Consider the following 19,588-nt stretch of genomic DNA (forward strand, 5'->3'; position numbering starts at 1 on the left):
ATCTATCAACAAGTGAATCTAAAATTCAAGTGAATAAATAATCTGATGAACAGAATAAACTGGTGAATATAATAGAATCAGGGGCATAGAAAGGGAGTGGACTGGCTATTCTCTAGGGGGAAAAGGGTGTGGGGGGTGCGGGAAGAGACAACAAAAATCGTACACCTATGGATGAGGACAGTGGGGGGGGGGGGGTAAGGACAGAGGGTGGGGTGGGAACCGGGTGGAGGGGAGCTATGGGGGAAAAAAGAGGAACAACTGTAATAATCTGAACAATAAAGATTTAATTTTTTTAAAAAAGAGAAAAAAAAGATGTTTACCAAAAAAAAGATATACTAATACAGAAACTCAGAATCTGAGTTAAAAACCCTTCTCAATATTACTCCAAATAAACTTAATAGAAAGTACCATTTTCCTTTTTAGTAGCTTTTATTTATTTATTTATTTATTTATTTATTTATTTAATATATTTTATTGATTTTTTTACAGAGAGGAAGGGAGAGAGATAGAGAGTTAGAAACCGATGAGAGAGAAACATCGATCAGCTGCCTCCTGCACATCTCGCACCGGGGATGTGCCCGCAACCCAGGTACATGCCCTTGACCGGAATGGAACCTGGGACCTTTCAGTCCGCAGGCCGACGCTCTATCCACTGAGCCAAACCGGTTTCGGCCATTTTCCTTTTTGTCAATGAGAAGGGTTAACTAATGTTAAAGTTCAGGTTTATAAAAACCTAAACGTCTTTTCTTTCAGAGTACCTAAGTACAAGAGAGTAATATGAGTAGATAATGAGAAATATTAACAAAACTATGATAACACATTACAATAACAATTTCAGAGATAAAGAACACCTACCTACCTTATAGGTTTGTTTCTATTTTTTTTAATGAACTATATATAAGTATCCCTGTTTTCTAAAATTTCACTTTACACCACTTCAATTTAATGGAAGACATATATTAGTAACTAATTTTGCTAACCAAAAGAAATCCAAAAAGGATTTTTGCTCTTCCAAAAAAAGGCAAAAACAGTGTTTAATGTTTGTTTTGCAGTGAGCTATGGTAGAGCTATTCAGAAAAATAGAAGACACTTAAATGTGTTGATAAAAATATACTTCTTATTGTTTCATTCACATGTAAGCAGTTGGAATAACCAAGGGATATTTTTCTGTTACATGAGTAGATACATTAGTCCTTTTGCTGAAAAATACCTTAAAGAAACCAATAGGTGTTTTCAGGTAATAAGCGTGCTGCTCACCCACCTGGCATTACCAAGTATGGTGGTAACATTTATGTTGTGTTCTTACTGCTGAATACAATACAGTTGCGGCCACCATGTGACCAAAGCCTAAAAGGCACAATTAGGGCTTATCATATGAAAAATGCGATGTGTTTTATTGTAAGTGCCATTGACAGAAAGGGCAACTCTGAAGCGTCTTTATAAGAGATCTAGAAAGAGTACAATATAAAATTGGCAATCACCAACCTTAGAGATGCTCTCAATGGGCTAACAGTCTGAATGAAAAATGGCATTTGGAGGAAACTGTCACAAAGCAATGAACAATTTTTTTAATATGTTTTAGTTATTTTAGAGGAATAGAGAGGGGGAGAGAGAAACATCGATCAGCTGCCTCCTGCATTTCCCCTACCAGGGATCAAGACTGTAACCCTGGCCAGGAATCAAAACAGCAACCTCCTGGTGCACGGAGCGATGCTCAACCCTAAGAAACCTAAAACACCAATCAGAAAGAATGTATGTACCCCTATGTTCATAGCAGCACAATTTACAATAGCAAAGATCTGGCAACTGCCCAAGTGTCCATCAGTAGATGAACAGATAAAAAAGCTGTGGTGCATTTACACCATAGAATACTATGCAGCAGTAAAAATGAAGGAGCTCTTTCCCTTTGAGACAGCACGGAAGGACCTGGAGGGTATTATGCTAAGTGAAAAAAGACAGTCAGAGAAAGACAAGGATCTCACTCATATGTGTAATCTAATGAACAAAATAAACTGATGAACAAAATAGACCCAGAGGTATAGAAACATGGAACAGATTGTAGAATCTCAGAAGGAAGGCAGGGGTGGGTAGGTGGGAAGAGATCAACCAAATAACTTGTATGCATATATGCATAACCCATGGACACAGATAATAGGGCGATGGAAGTCTGAGGCAGAGGACAGGGATGGGTTATAAAGGTGTCAATTGGAGAAAAAAGGGGACATATGTAATACTTTGAACAATAAAGGTTGTTGTTTTTTTAATGAAAGCTGGGTTTGTGGAAGTTAATAAAGATGATGATGGCCCTGGCCCGTGTACTCAGTGGTTAGAGCGTCAGCCCATGCACTGAAGGGTCTCAGGTTTGAATCCTGGAAAAGGGCAAGTACCTGGGTTGCAGGTTCGGTCCCTGGCCTCTGGTAAGGCACATGCAAGAAGAAACCAATCAATGTGTGTCTCTCTCACCAATGTTTCTTTCTCTCTCCCTCCCTCCTCCCTTTCCTTCTCTTTCCCTCCCTCCTTCCTTCCTTTCTTACCTCCTTTCCACTCTCTAAAAATCAACAGGAAAAATATCCTCAGGAAGGAGTAACAAAAACAAAATGATGTTAAAGAGGTTTTGGCATCCCGTGACCAACAACTTACAGATTAAGAACTAATGCAATTAATTGCAAGAGTAAAGAATATGAACCAAAAACTAATGCAATAGCAAATGAAGTCAACCGAAAATGAAGTCATCCAGGAACTGAAGGTGAAGCACTTGCATGAGATTTTTCACTATGAATGACCTTGCTGCAATGACTACAGAAAAGTCTGACTTTAATTTTGAAAGGGCATGTAGGTTTAGGACAAGTTTGCAGGATGTTTTGAGCCTACAAAGAACTGTATGATAGAAAAATGTGTCATGCTTAAGCAGACAAGCATATTGTAGAATATCAAGCCTTCCACATCGGCCACAACAGACAGACAACCTTGGACCTCAACTTTCAATATTAAGACAAGCAGACATAATCTGCCTGCCCTGATGGATTCAGACAATGATGAGATGTTAACAGATGACCCTCTGCCTCTCTCTTCTACACCTACCTCCCACTACCCCCAACTCCATCAACTCTGCCTAATACAGCATCATCACCACCTCTCAACTTCCAGTGTGCTCACTGTCTTCCCAAATCTAGTAAGGCAAACTATACCATACATACATTATTTGTACTTTATAGAGGCTGTGTACTTATCATATGATTCCTGCTTTTAATATTGTTAGTGTTATTTTAGGTTTTGCGTGTTATCTGGTATGATTTGGTAGGTTATTTGGGGAATCTAAGAATACTCAAAAAATCTCTATATAAATTAATGGTAATTGTTTTTCACTTTGTACCATTTCTGCTTACAAAAGATTTCATAGGAATACTCTCTTTTCTGATAGCAGGAAAAACCTGTACTCAGGGGACCTTTCAACCAGAATTTTTTAAATATATTTTTATTGATTATATAGAGAGAGGAAGAGAAAGGGAGAGAGACAGAAACATCAATAGGCTGCCGTACCCAACCAGGGATCAAACCTGCAACCTGGGCATGTACCCTGACCAGAATCAAACCAGCAACCCTTCGGTGCATAGGATGACGCTCAACCAACTGAGTCACACTTGCCAGAACTCAACCAAAATTATTTAACAGACTTCTCCTTTTCTTCTCTTTCTCATTCTCTCCTATGCATATATACATATACACATGAACAACACACATAAATTCATGCAGATTTCAAAAAAAAACTAAGTCCCTTTATAGGGAAAAAGAAAATGTCCTCACATTTTAAGAACCAGCACATCTTTGTAAACTACCTGACAAAAAGACACTGCTCATAGCTTATAATAACCCTATTCTATGATAAATAATGAGGCATTGCTTAACAAAATTTAAAGTCCTCAGAAACTGTCTCCTGCCCAGGTTTGCTAATAATCTTATTTAGTTGGGAAAGAATGTGCATTTTTAGATCCAAAAAAAACATGGTTCTATTATATGAGTCAACAATGTTTTTCTTATAGGCCAGATAGTAAATATTTTAGGCTTTGAGAGGCAGTCTCTGTAGCAACTACTCAAGTCTGTCTGTAGAGTGAAAGCAACCATGAACAATATAAATAAATGAGTGTGATTTGTTCCAATAAAACTTTATTTATAAAACAAAGCAGCCAATTCCTGCACATTAATGTTAACTCCATGTTCTACAAGGATCCAAATGATGAACAACCATAGAATCAAAAATGCAAAAGTCTGCCGAAACCAGTTTGGCTCAGTGGATAGAGCGTTGGCCTGCGGACTAAAAGGTCCCAGGTTCGATTCCGGTCAAGGGCATGTACCTGGGTTGCGGGCACATCCCCAGTGGGGAGTGTGCAGGAGGCAGCTAATCGATGTTTCTCTCTCATCGATGTTTCTAACTCTCTATCTCTCTCCCTTCCTCTCTGTAAAAAATCAATAAAATATATTTTAAAAAATGCAAAAGTCTACCTATTCTATTAAATTAAACCATGTTCTATTAATCAATGAGGCCTGTGCTCTTAGACTATGAGGAAAATATTTAAAATACAGAGATCTCAACTGCTGCTTCAAAAATCTAAGTTATATCTCAACTACAAAATGAAGAGTTCGTAGTAAATGATCTTCAGAGTGCATTCTACCATTAAAATTCTATGTGCACATTTATAAATAAGCAGCCTAAGGCCTGGAAAGATTAAATCACATTGCCTTGTCACCATAAATAACTGCCAGAAAAAGTAACTATGGACAACGAGTTACAGACAATATAAGTACCTCTGAAAAGGTGTTAATCAGTAAGCTAAAGAGTGGTTCACATTTCAAAACAATATTTATTCCACGACTCCAATTCAGAAGATCTGGATCCCAGCTATGTTAGTTATCACACATTGAGTAAGACCCTTAACTTCCTCCTCCACAAAATGAGGACAAAAATACTACCTCATGGCTTGTTGTCTGGAGGAAAAAGGTAAAAAATGTAATGTAAAATAGAAAACTAGCAAGATGATGGGTGTTAATAAAACAATACAAAAAATTACAATAAACGTGAATGGTCTAAGTATACCAATTAAAAGAGAGACTGCCTGATTGGATTGAAAAAAAGCAGAGCCGAAACCGGTTTGGCTCAGTGGATATAGCGTCGGCCTGCGGACTGAGGGGTCCCAGGTTCAATTCCGGTCAAGGGCATGTACCTGGGTTGCGGGCACATCCGCAGTGGGAGATGTGCAGGAGGCGGCTGATCGATGTTTCTCTCCCATCGATGTTTCTTTTTTTTTTTTCTTTTTTTTTTTAAATATATTTTATTGATTTTTTACAGAGAGGAAGGGAGAGAGATAGAGAGTTAGAAACATCGATGAGAGAGAAACATCGATCAGCTGCCTCCTGCACATCTCCCACCGGGGATATGCCCGCAACCCAGGTACATGCCCTTGACCGGAATCGAACCTGGGACCTTTCAGTCCGCAGGCCGACGCTCTATCCACTGAGCCAAACCAGTTTCGGCACCATCGATGTTTCTAACTCTCTATCTCTCTCCCTTCCTCTCTGTAAAAAATCAATAAAAATATTTAAAAAAAAAAAAGCAGAAATGCTTTTTTTTTTGAGATATAACTGACATAGACTATTATATTAGTTTCAGATATACAACATAATGATTTGATATCTGTATACAGTGGGAAATGATGACTTTATAAATCTAGTTAAGTAAATGCACTTTAAACATAAATATATAAAGTTATACTTAAGTTAAAAGTAAAAGGATGGAAACAGATATACTATGCAAATTCCAACTTACAAATGTCAGACCAACTTTATAAATAACAAGCTGAAAGTATCTAACTTAAAAATTTTAGTATATGTGCTGCTGAAGCGAGCACACTAACTTAAAAATTAAGAAACCTGCCCAGTCAAGTGTTGCTCAGTGGTTGAGTGTCAACCCATGAACCAAGAGGTCCCCGGTTCAATTTCCAGTCAGGGCACATGCCTGGGTTGCTGGCTCCATTCCCAGCAGGGGGTGTGCAGGAGGCAGCCCATCAATGTCTCTCTCATCGATGTTTCTTTCTTTCCTTTTTTTTCAATATATATTGTATTTATTTTTTACAGAGAAGAAGGAAGAAGGATAGAGAGTGAGAAACATCGATGAGAGAGAAACATCAATTAGCTGCCTCCTGCACGCCCCCCCCGGGGATGTGCCCGTAACCAAGGTACATGCCCTTGACCAAAATCGAACCTGGGACCCTTCAGTCCGCAGGCCGATGCTCTATCCACTGAGCCAAACCGGTTAGAGCTCGATGTTTCTTTCTATATAACCTTCTCCCTTACTTTCTCTATCTACACTAATAAAAGAGAAACATGGTAATTGGCGTACAACCGCTACCCTTTTCATTGGCTAATCAGCGAGATATGCAAATTAACTGTCAGCCAAGATGGCAGCCAGCAGCCAGGCAGCTTGAAACTAACATGAGGCTTGCTTGCCTCAGTGACAGAGGATCGTTGGAGGAAACCAACGTTCCCGCCTGCGACTGCAGGCCTCTGAGCGGGCAGTTTAAGAAACATTGTAACAAATAGCGCCAGACTTCAGCCAGCAGATTCGCAACATTGTAAGCAAAGGCCAGAAACCTACTTTCAGCGGCGGAGGCCTAAGAGCTGGAGCCAAGCCTCAAGGTAAAGCTGGCCCAGAATAAAAAAGAAAAAAGAAAAAAAGGAGCGGTTGGGAACTTCAGTCACTCCCAGCCTGAAAACAGCCCTCAGCCCCTCACCCAGACTGGCCAGGCACCCCAGTGGGGACCCCCACCCTGATCCAGGACACCCTTCAGGGCAAACCAGCCGGCCCCACCCATGCACCAGGCCTCTACCCTATATAGTAAAAGGGTAATATGCCTCCCGGCACCGGGATCAGCGTGACAGGAGGCAGCGCCCAAACCCCCTGATCACCCTGCGGCTCTGTGTGTGACAGGGGGTGGGGCCCCAACCCCCTGAGCAGCCCTGCTCTGTGCCTGATAGGGGGGAGCTCCCCAACCTCCCACCACGGGCCCTGCTCTGTGTGTGATGGGGTAGAGCCATAACCTCCCCATCGGCCCTGCCCTGAGTGTGAGAGTGGCGGCACCCCAACCCCCTGATTGGCCATGCTCTGTGGGTGATAGAGGGCGATGCCCCAACCCCCTGATGGGCCCTGCTCTGTGTGTGACGGGGGCAGCGCCCCAACCCCCTGATTGGCCCTGCTCTGTGCGTGACAGGGGGTGGCGCCACAACCTCCCCATCGACCCTGCCTTGAGTGTGACAGGGGACGGTGCCCCAACCCCCCAATTGGCCCTACCCTGAGCGTGACTGAGGGTGGCATCACAACCTCCCAATCTGCCCTGCTCTGTGCATGACGGGGCGGCGCCCCAACTCCCCAATCGGCCCTGCTCTGAGCCCAACCAGGGGCTGCACCTAGGGATTGGGCCTGCCCTCTGCCACCTGGGAGCAGGCCTAAGCCAGCAGGTCGTTATCTCCCAAGGGGTCCCAGACTGCGAGAGGGCACAGGCCGGGCTGAGGGACACCCCCCCCAGTGCACAAATTTTTGTGCACCGGGCCTCTAGTAAATTTATAATCAATAAAAAGGTATTTTTAAAAAATTAAGAAACCTGACACTACATGTTTTCAGGAAAATCTTCCCATGAAAGCAAATGAGGGTAGACTTCTAACAGGTGTGGACCCCTTGTCTAAAAGGAGACAGTACTCTCCCAAAATCGGGTTCACATGCAATCCATGTAAATACATATACACTGTGGGATAGAGTTGGCTCCATCCTGAAAAGATGACTTCATTTACTTTTCTTAAGGTTGACAGTATTACAGATGTCTCTCTTCAATGTCTTATAACTTTCTGAGTACAGTGGGGCCTTGACTTACGAGTTTAATTCGTTCCGTGACGGAGCTCGTAACTCAAATTACTCGTATGTCAAATCTTAAAGGGAACAAGTGAGACATGTGATGCTGGGCTGATATTGTGGCGATCACTGTGACGTTCACTGCACCAACTAGCGGTGGGGTATCTGAAGCTGGCTCGTAACCCAAATTTTAGCTCGCAACTCAAAGCAAAAAATAGGCCGAGAGACGGCTCGTATCTCGAAAAACTCGTTAGGACACTCGTAAGTCAAGGACCCACTGTATAGGTCTTTTACCTTAATGGTTGAATTTATTCCAAGGTACTTTTTATTAATATTTTAGAGAGAAGAAGTGAGAAGGAGGGAGAGAGAGTGAGAGAGAAACATCAATCAACTGCCTCCCACACACGCCCCAACCAGGGATCGAACCCACAACCTGGGTATGTGCCCTGACTGGTAATCAAACCTACCACCTTTCAGTGCACCTGACAACACTCCAACCAACTGAGCCACACTGGCCAGAGCTCCAAGGTATTTTTTAATGCAAATATAAATGGGACTGTTTTCTTAGTTTCCCTTTCTGATAGTTCATTGTTAGTGTACAAAAAAAAACAATAAATTCTGGGCATTTATTTTGTATCCTGCTACTTTAATGAATTTATTCATCAGTTGCAGTAGCTTTTTGGTGGAATATTTAAGGTTCTCTCTATATAGTTTCATGTCATCTGCAAATAAAGACAGTTTTACTTCTTCCTCTCCAATTCGAATGCCTTTATTTCTTTTTATTGTCTGGTTACTCTGCCTAGGAATTCAAATACCATGTTGAATAAGTGTTGAAAGTGGACATCTGTGTCTTGTTCCTGACCTTAAGGAAAACTATTTTAGTTTTTTGCCATTAAGTATGATGTTAGATGTTGGTTTGTTACATATGTTCCTTATTATGTTCAGGTGTATGTTCCTTCTATTCCTACTTTGCTAAGAGATTTGATCATGTTAATGGATTTGTGAATACTGAACTAATCTTGCATCCCAATAAACCTACTTGATCATGGTGTATAATCTTTTTTATGTGTTGCTGAATTCAGTTTGCTAATATTTTGTTGAGGACTTTTGTATCTATCATCAGAGATATTGGCCTACAGTATTTCACTTTTTTCGAAATGTCTCTGTCAGGTCTGGAATCAGCATAGTGTTGGTCTTGTAAAGTGCGCTTGGGAGCATTCCTTCCTATTTAATTTTCTGGAACATTTTGAGAAGGGCAGGTGTTAGTTCTTCTTTGAATGTTTGGTAAAATTCACCTGTGAAGCTATCTGGTCCAGGACTTTTATTTGATGGGAGGTTGTTGTTTTTTTCCAATTTCATTAGTAGTTATTGGTCTGCTCATATTTTCTGACTAGAGGCCTGGTGCACGGATTCATGCACTGGTGGGGCCCCACGGCCTGGCCTGTAGGGATCGGACCAAAACTGGCTGTCCAACATACCCTGAGGGGTCCCAGATTGCAAGAGGGCGGTTCTCGGGTGACGCACCCTGGAATCAGGCTCCCTCCTCTCTGGTTCTGGACCGCAGCTACCAAGTCACCACAACTCAGCAGCTCCTGCGTTGAGCATCTGCCCCCTGGTGATCATTGCATGTCATGGCTATCTACCGGTCAGACAGTCACTTGGGGGGGGGGGGGGTGTGTATTCTTCTTGATTCACTCTTGAAAGATTCTATGTTCCTAGAAATTGGTCCATTTCTTCCAGGTTATCTAATTTGTGGCATATAGTTGTTCATAATTTTTCTTTAATCCTTTGTATTTCTGCGGTGTCGGTTGTCACTTCTCTTTCATTTCTGATTTTATTTATTTTGGTCCTCTTTCTATTTTTCTTTATGAGCCTAGCTAAAAGTTTATCAATTTTGTTTATCTTTTCAAAGAACCAGCTCCTGGTTTCATTGATCTTTTGTATTTTTTTTAGACTGCATTTCATTTTTTTCCACTCTAACCTTTATTTTTCCTTTCTTCTATTCACTTTGGGCTTTGTTTGTTCTTTATATAATTACTTTAGGTATAAGTATAGATTACTATAAGATTAGTATGTATACTATCTACAGCCCAGACGCCCTAAACCTATATGAGTACCTTCCAAGAAACTCACTGACATAGTTTCGTTCCCACACTGAAGCATCACAATTAGAAATCAGATTTGCTTTTCACCCAGATCAACCTGATAATTACCATGTGTTCCAAAATTCAGAGAAGAATCAATATTATTTCTTAATTTCATGTTTTTAAAGGATTTCCTAAATGCTTAAACTAGTCTGTGAAGTAAAAATGACTAAATATCAGTAAAGAATTGTTTCAACTCCTTCCTCTATGTTTTGAAATGCCTCTAATATAAAGAAAAAAGTGTTAGTTTAAAAAGAAAAAGGCCCAACAGAATGGAATATTTAAAAAAGTACAACAGTATTAAATGAAAATACGAATAAGAACGTTATTTGTAGAGATAGTAGAGAGAAGTGTTGAGTAGTCATGCTCCAGAGCCAGCATGCCTAATTTAGTGCTTGTGTAATCCTGGGCAAGTTTTTTAAAACTCTGTGCCCCACTTTCCTTTTCTATACAATGGGGATAATAACAGTAATAATCTCAGAGTTGTTGAAGATTAAATGAGTTAAATCATGTAAAGCAATTAATATTTTTATTGTCGTTGTTATATATTTTATTGATTTCAGAGAAAAAGGGAGAGGGGTAGATAGATAGAAACATCAGTGATGAGAGAGTCATTGATCAGCTGCTGCCTGCACGCCCCACACTGGGGATCGAGCCCACAACCCAGACATGTGCCCTGACCAGAAATCTAACCGTGACCTCCTGCTTCATAGGTCAGTGCTCAACCACTGAGCAACACCAGCCAGGCAAGCAGTTAATATTTGACCACTGTTTTCCAAATAGGTGGATAAAAGTCCAAACTTTTAATAACACTGTTGATAAGGCTGTTAGAAAACAGGGAGTCTCATTCCCTGCTTAGTATTAAGCCTCATGGAGGGCAATTTGGAAATCCCACTTTTGAGAATGTATTCCATTGATATTCTTGCACAGGTCTGAAAAGACAGGTATTCCAGGTTTTATATCGGAAACCAAATATCCATCAAAAGTGATGATTAAACAAAGTATGGCAACTTCATGACATGGAACGCTATGTAGCAGTTTTGGTTTTTTTAAACAGATTGGCATGGAAAGATCTCTTAAATCTTTTCATAAGTGAAAAATGTAAGATGTGTAGAACAATGCATATGGCATGTTATGTTTTGCATAAAAAAGACTGAAAAATCAAAATACATATTCATCGTTGTTGGTTTTTGCACTAAGAAACTAACAATGGTGGGACGAAACTGGGCAGATGGAAGACAAGATGGGAGGGACACTTTAAACTGTTTATGTTTGGGCTTTTTTTTTGCTTTTTTTTAGCTATATGAATATTTTACCTATTCAAATATTAATTTTAAAAACTATTTTCTAAATGTTAGTACTTGGTGATGGGGAGACATGAAGAGATAAACCAAAAGAACTTATATGCATAGCCCACAGACAATAGGGTGGTAAAGACCTGGGGGCGTAGGTAGGGCTGGAAGGAGAGGGGTATAGGGGGAGGAATGGGAGACATCTGTAATACTATCAACAATAATATATATGTGAAAAAACGAATGTCAGTCTTTATGCTCTTGAATATTAGCTGCAATTAATTCTGTTATTTTTTTCCAAATATATATTTTTTATTTCAGAGAGGAAGGGAGAGGGAGAGAGAGATAGAAACATCAATGATGAGAGAGAATCGTTTATCAACATGTGACCAATAGAGCCCACAACCCGGGCATGTGCCCTTGACTGGAATCGAACCTGGGACCCTTCAGTCCGCAGGCTGACTATCCAAACCAGCTAGGGCTATTACTGTTGTTATTAGTAACACTAGTAGTAGTAGTAGTAGTAGCAGCAGCAATCTCAAAAAACCTTTCTTTTTTTTTAAATATATTTTTATTGATTTTAGAGAGAAAGGGAAAGGAAGAGAGAGAGAGAGAAACATCAATGATGAGAGAGAATCATTGACCAGCTGCATCCTGCATGTCCCACACTGGAGATCGGGCCTGCAACCCAGACATGTACCCTGACCAGGAATCAAACCATAACCTCCTAGTTTATAAGTCAATGCTCAATCACTGAGCCACACTAGACAGGTATCTAATTTTTTTTAATCCTCACATGAGGCTATGCTTTTCATTGATTTTAGAGAGAGAGTTAGGAAGAGGGGAAAGGAGGAAGAGAGAGAAAGAGAGAAACATCAGTTGCCTCAAGCCTACCAGAGATAGAATCGCAACCTGGGTATTGCCCTGACCAAGAATCGAACATGTGACCCTTCAGTGCACAGGATGACGCTCTAACCATTGAACCTACTGGCCAGGGCTCAAAATGCCTCCTTTCTAAAGCCTTTTTCTTACTCTCTCTGCACAGCAGCCTCCTCTAACTCCTGAACCATATAAGGAATTTATCATTTTCTATTCTATTGTAAGTGGCTTAAGTCTTATTCATGTTTAATATCCCAGGAACCTTGCTTTCACCTAGTAGATACAAACATTCTGGAGAAACAGTAACCTACAAGTACTCCAAAGAAGAAAATGGTGACCATTTGTAAAGGGATTATACTCCATAAGACTTAAAATTTGAAAAACTTGAATAACTAGATTTGCTAGCATTCTTTCAACTACTACTGCCCAGCTAAAATTTTCTCTGGGTCACAAAGTTTTTCCTTATCCCAGGACTTCCCTGAACATGGGAATCATGTCCCAAGCCAAGACACTACATGGACGAACTCTTTAACTCGCTGCAATCTCTGAAATGTCTTCTGTCCCAAGTCCCAACACCCTGGTACATCCTTCCTATTGGGAAAGCATTTGTTTTGAGTGTCTCCTTTTAGAAAGATGGCACGTATTAGACAGTGAATAAGGTGCGCTTTTTATAAAGCTGGAGAAGAGCTCACACCTGATTCCTAATTTGTTTGTTCTCCTGGTACAGAGGGTAGTCTATCACTGACAGCTCGGTAGCCCAATTCTAGATGTCATTCCAGCACACCAAATACCCCACTGACAGCTCAACAGCCGCTTTCCGTGCAGGCCCCTCCCACTCGCTCCTCCCTCAACCCCCACAAGCTCCAGAGCTCCTCCGCACACAGAGACACGCTGACAGTTCCGAAGTCCTTCTCCCTACGCTGTCCTCCCCTGCAGCTGCAAGACCACCTCCCCGCCTCTCATCATCCCGCGATCCCATTCGGTCCCCAGTACCCCTCCCAGCCAAACCAAATCACACCATCATCGCTTCCCAGGAAGCACGCCGCTTTCTACAGCCTTTCCCAACAAGTGCACCATTGACAGCTCGATACCACATTCCCCAAGAACCCTTTTCCTCCTCCTACCCCACGCACAGGCTCTTTGCTCGCTCTCACTCAGTCGCCCTGGCTTCCCCGAAAATTCACGGCCCGATCCTTAAACCTGCTCTCCGCTCTCCCCTCCATCTCACCCCCTCTCCGCCGCTGACAGCTCAGACCCCTCCATCCCCGGGTGCCCGCACCCTCCCTCCCCTGCTCCCTTCCCTTCACGGCTCAGGATCGGTCCCCAAGCCCCCATTCCCGGTCTCCCAAAACCCTGGCCCGGACCTCCCGCTGCGCTCCCCGCCCCGGGGGAGGGCTCCACTCACCCGCTCTCCCGCATCACGTTGCTGTCCCCGCAATCGCAGGCGCCCCCGGCCTGGCTGCGGAACATGTTGAAGTCGTGTCCCGTGTGGTCGCCCTGGTGGAAGCACTCGGCGCACAGCGACATGCAAGGGGAGATGCCGCACGTCCGGCAGCGGTAGGCCACGAAGTTGGCCGTCCAGACCAGGCCGCAGAGCGCCGCCGGGTCGTAGGCCCGCACCGCCGCGCAGAACTCCTCGTAGCCGCCGCCGCCCGCCAGGAGGCACTTACACCACTCCAGGGCCTCCTCCTCGGCCGCCCCCGGGCCGCCGCCGCCGCCGCCCGCCTCCTCGCCGTCCGCCGCCGCGGCCAGCGGCCGCTCGGCGCTCAGCACCCGCTCCAGCAGCGCCTGCAGCTCCTCGGCGCCCGCCCGGTTGTCCGGGCGGCTCAGGGCCGCCTTCAGGTGCGCGGCGGTGGCCGCCTTGTCCAGCGCCAGCCCGGCAGCGGGCAGCTCGGGTTGGGGCGGCTGCGGCCCCCCGACGGCCGCCGCGGCCGCTGCCGCCATGATGAGAGCTCAGAATTTGGAGAGCCCAGGGCTGGCGGCTCCTCCCGGGAGGGTGGGGGTATTGACTGCTGCGATGGCTCGGCCGCCCAACTCTCGCGATAGCCGGGAGCTGCCGCGCACCTTGGCCCCGGCTCCCGCACCCGCCCCCTCAGACTGCGGTGCCGGTGCGGTCTGCGCACGCCGCGTCCCGCCTGCGAGGCTGCTGCCTTCGCTCCCTACCACCCCTGGGCTCTCAAAGTTAAGAGCAACTGAAATATTTCATATGAGAATTTTTTAGTATGAAAAACCTTTAATGTGGACAGTGGTGGGGTGTTTTGTTTTTTTAATGTGCCTGGATGTAGGAATTATACGCAGCATCTTTCAGGTGTGTTTTAAGCATCTGCATTTCGTTTGGCGATATAAATTCCCATTGTCGAGTCCATAATTAATATGTTAATGGCAAATGGACACAGAAAAGGTGCTCAGCATCATTAGTCGTTAAGGAAATGCAAATTAAAGCTACGAGATACCGCTATGCACACCCACTAGAATGGCAATGATCAACAAGACAGACAATAACAAATGTTGGCAAGGACGTGGAGAAGCAGGCACCCTCATGCTTCACAGATGGGAATGTACAATAGTACAGCACGTGGGAAAAGTTTGACAGTTAGCTTGACATTTACCACAGAGCCCTTCAATTCCACTCCTAGGAATCTACCCAAGATAATTTACAACATATATCCACACAAAGACTTAAAGGTAAATATAGTAGCCAAAAAAAACCTGGAAGCAATCCAAAAGTCTATCGGTTCGTAAATGGATAAACAAAATGCGGTATATTCATATAATGGTATACTACTTAACAATTAAAAAAAGCATGAAATATGTGCTATAACATGGATGAACTTCAAAAATCTTATGTCCATGAAAGAAGTCAGATACCCCCCAAAATTTATATTGGATGATTCCATGTACATGAACTGTTCAGAAAAGGCAAATCTATAGAGACAGAAAGTATATTAGCATTTGAGTAATCTATGGGAAGGTAAGAACAGAAAGTGACAGCAAATAGGTGCTAAGGGTCTTTATAGAATGATACAAATGTTCTAAATTTGGATTGTGGTGATGGTTGCACAACTATGTAAAATTTACTAAAAATCATTGCATTCTACTCTAAAAACAGGTGTGAAAGTATACCTCCATAAAACAGTTAATGATCATAATCAGTAGTAGTACTTATTGTTTGAGATGAATAACAATCACATTTCTGTCCAGATAGAAACTATTCTACTGCTTTAGCTTTCAAAATCAATATTACAGGCTCTCAAATCTTTGATTCTCCTAAAGTATCTGGGGCTTCTATCATTTGGATCCAGGAAGTCTGACATTTTTCCCTTTCAATGCATTAGTGTAATATAACAATTCTTCTTCTAAATTACCTTTCAAATAACAGTGCTGTGTAATGGGGAATTCCTACAACGATCATATTTCCATGAGGGAAAGCCAGATTGAAATTCAGCTGAAAACTCAGAACTCACTTCAGTGTTATACCTCATAGGATTTTATTTAAGTGTGCTACTATTACTCTACTGAAGACACTGAATAAATAATGCAATATGCTGCAGTTATAGAAGGCTAAAAATTGTATCTAAAAAACTGTGCTTTTATGTATTTCATCTTAATTAATGCATAGAAAAGAAAAATCTGGTAGTACTTCTCAATTGGCTTTTCAAATTAAAATAAACCACACAGATCAGTTAAAAGCTATAAATAAATGATAGATAACATCATCACTTCCAAACTTAAAGTAGATACCTTCAACAGAGAATTTAAAAATTAATGTAAATACTTCAAAATTGTTTTTGCATTCAAAATTGTTTTTGCATTAATCAAGAGTTTCTTAGTTGGGAGTGATAAAAACCCAACTTGAACTAGCTGAAGCCAAACAGAGGACCATATTAGATCATGTAAACAATGGAGGGAAGGGGGATATGAACCTGGAGGTGTATCCACCTTTGTTTTCGGTGAGCATCAGCTCTGTTGTCTTCTGCGCATGGGCCTCTCCCAACCCCAGCTCTAGGCCACATCCCACTTCACAACAAAGAAAAAGGGTCTCTTCTCTGCCAGATCCACTTCAAACCCTGGATGGCCCCATGCCATCCTTATTATCAGAAATAGAGGAGGCCATACCTGCTGGGAACATAAACATACACAATGCTTAGAACATTAATTTCTCAATTTCTACCTCGCCTCCAAATATACATAAGACCTTCTCTACATACACAGCAAATCTGCCAGTTCTAATGGCAAATGTTGAAATTTCACATGTAAGAAACATTGTGCCTACTATGTACAGGAATTCCTCCCAGTGAGCACATTTAAGATTCACAACCACCCTGAGAGGCACTTCTCATTATCCCCATTTTACAAAGAGCAGTGATACCCTTCATTTCACAGCCTTCAAACCGTAAGAACAAACCCTGGTAGAAAAATCATTGTTTTTGAGTGTGCCTGTCTTTCTCCCTTCTTCCTTCCTTCCTTCCTTCCTAGCTTAATACCTACCTTGCAAACTATATTTACTGCCATTCTCTCATTTGACTAATATTGAAGCAAAGACGTTTCAGTAATTTTCTCAAGTTGTGCTTTAGAAATATTTTGGAGGAAAAAAGCATGACAGTGCATTAAGTGTTTGACCTATTTTAGCTCCTCTACAGGAGCAACTTTTCCAAGGTTATGAATGCTTAACAACTCTCTGGGGTCTTTTTTTTATTATCATTCAATACCATTACAAGTTGTCCTACTTTTCTTTTCCTCCATTCTTTTTTTTTTTTTAATCCAAGGAAAGTTTCCTTTTCTTCATCCCTACTAAAGACCAGAAGATTTTCACCCACTGCCTTATTCATGCAGCAAATTAATTCAATAAGTGTTTGTTGAGCTCCTACTAATTACTGTGAACAAAACACATGGTCCATGGAATGGCTTAGCATGACACAAATCTAGGAACACCATTCACATACAATGCTCCTTACACTGAGCTTACACACTCATGGGAGCATATTATGAATTGTAACCTAATCTACAAATACAGTGTTATTGTTGCTACAATTATTATTACTTATAATCTGGGAGTGAAAAAAACAAAGTACTAACCACAAAATAAAAGACTAACAAAATGAGTTAATTTAAAATTTCTATTTATTAAAAAGAAACAGTTAAGAGTTACAGCCTTTCATCCACAGCCAGCATCATACTCAATGGGCAAAAACTATGAGTGTTTCCCTTAAGATCAGGAACAAGACAGCATGTCTACTTTCACCACTATTATTCAACATAGAACTGGAAGTCCTAGCCACAGCAATCAGACAAGAAGAAGAAATAAAAGGGCATCCAAATTAAAGAGGAAAAAGTAAAACTGTCATTATTTGCAGATGACATGATATTGTATATAGCGATCTCTAAAGATTACACCAAAAACTATTAGAGCTGATAAATGAGTTCAGTAAAGTAGCAGGTTACAAAATAATGAAATCAGTTGCATTTTTATACACCAATAATGAACTATCAGAAAAGGAAACTAAAAAGAACAATCCCATTCACAGCTGCTTCAAAAAGAATAAAATAGCCCGGCCAGTGTGACTCAGTGGTTGAGCATCGACCTATGAACCAGGAGGACATGGTTCAATTCCCAGTCAGGGCACATACCCGGGTGCAAGCTCAGTCCCCAGTAGGGGGCGTGCAGGAGGCAGCCAATCAATGATTCTCTCTCATCACTGATGTTTCTATCTCTCCCTCTCCCTTCCTCTCTGAAATCAATAAAAATTTATTTTTTTAAAAAGACAACCCACAGAATGGGAGAAAATATTTACAGACTACTAGTATATAACTGCTAAGGATCAAGTATGTAGAATACACAAAGAACTCTTACAACTCAACAATAAAAACATGAATAACCCAATTTTGAAATAAGCAAAGGATTTGGATCATTATTTATCCAAAGAAGCTATAGAAATTATCAAGAAGCATATTTTAAAATGTTCATCAAGGAAATATAAATCAAACCGCAAGTAATTGCTACTTCATACCTGATAGGATGGCTATAATTTTAAAAATGAAAAATAATAAGTGTTGGTGAGGATATGGAGAACTTGGTTATAGGAACTTGGTCATACATTGCTTATAGAAAGCTAAAATGATGCCACACGAAGGATCTTTGTGGTGATGGAAATACTGTGCCTTGACTGTATCTGTCAATGTCCAGTTGTGATACTATAGTTTTGCAAAATGTTATTATTGGGGGAAACTGAGTAAAAGATATAGAGAATCTCTATGTGTTATTTCTTATGATTGTATATTAATTTACAATTATCTAAAAATAAAAATTTAAATCAAATTTTTAATAGAAAAAATGTTTTCAACCACATATAGGTCTGTTTTCTTTTCATATATCCGGCTACTTTCAATTATCCATTTGGTTCAAACTCCTTACTCTAGCCACCTCCCTCAACAAATACCAGCAACAACAACTATTGGGTATGTGTTATGTGACAAAGAACTTTATGTACTAACTTTATGTGTAAGAACTTTTATGTATTAACTTATTTAATCCTTACAACAGATAACTTTGAATTCTACTTTTCACAGGAAACAGCAGCCTCAGACACCACTTCCTCTACTTCATTCTCGTCCATATATATATAATTTTCACTATATATATGTACATATATATATAATTTCAGAGAGGAAGGGAGAGGGAGAAAGAGAGAGAATCATCAATGATGAAGAGAGTCATTGATCAGCTGCCTCCTGCACGCCCCCTACTGGGGATGGAGCCCACAACCTGGAATTGAACCCGGGACTCTTCAGTCCGCAGGCTAAACCACCTCTTTTTCTTCCTTTAAAATAATGAAAAGAAAGGCCCATTTCGCAGATTAAAGGCAATCCTTTCACTTAAGCACAGAATCTACCTCTCAGGATCCTAACTCCATCCAACATCCTCTTTCTTGTATTTTGAATCCCTACCTTTCTATTCGCTTTAACCTGTTCGAAAGCTTCCCCTAACCTTACAAATCCACCAATTCTCACTCCCCTTTTCGTAGGCACATTTCTTAAAACGTGTTCACATTTATTCTTTCTACTTCCGAAACTTTCATTCCATTCAATATCCACTACAAGTTGATTTCTGCTCCTACTCTTATGAAAGCCTGACCTCCTTCCAGCATTTCACACTACTACCTATTTCTTCATTTAAACTCTCTCTTCTTTGGGTTTCTCTGACATCACTACCCTGTGAGAGTTGAGGAAGTGACACGGGTGACCTAAAAAGAGGGAAACAAAGTTATAATAAATAGGGCATGCTCATGACCAAGGAGGCAAAGATGAGGACATCGCTGCTTTTTGAGAGGGGAGTTGGGAGACTGAGGGCAGAAAGGGCTACACTGGGCATTAAAACA

The 19,588-nt window shown here is 41.5% G+C and overlaps 1 protein-coding gene across 11 annotated transcripts in view; it reads right to left on the reverse strand.

The window, feature by feature from the left end:
* Positions 1 to 14,236, reverse strand: part of UBR3 (ubiquitin protein ligase E3 component n-recognin 3) — a 179,641-nt gene extending 165,405 nt beyond the window's left edge. For 5 of the 11 annotated variants that reach the window (XM_059704151.1, XM_059704152.1, XM_059704159.1 and 2 more), the window contains exon 1: positions 13,618 to 14,236. In XM_059704151.1, coding sequence (XP_059560134.1) covers positions 13,618 to 14,156 — 539 coding nt within the window. In that variant the 5' untranslated portion in view covers positions 14,157 to 14,236. The remainder of the gene's footprint in view (positions 1 to 13,617) is intronic. The other 6 variants (XM_059704163.1, XM_059704156.1, XM_059704155.1 and 3 more) reach the window with 2 other exon arrangements.
* Positions 14,237 to 19,588: the final 5,352 nt, after the last annotated feature.

This window comes from Myotis daubentonii, chromosome 7 (genome assembly GCF_963259705.1).
Source record: "Myotis daubentonii chromosome 7, mMyoDau2.1, whole genome shotgun sequence".
Lineage (NCBI taxonomy): Eukaryota > Metazoa > Chordata > Mammalia > Chiroptera > Vespertilionidae > Myotis > Myotis daubentonii.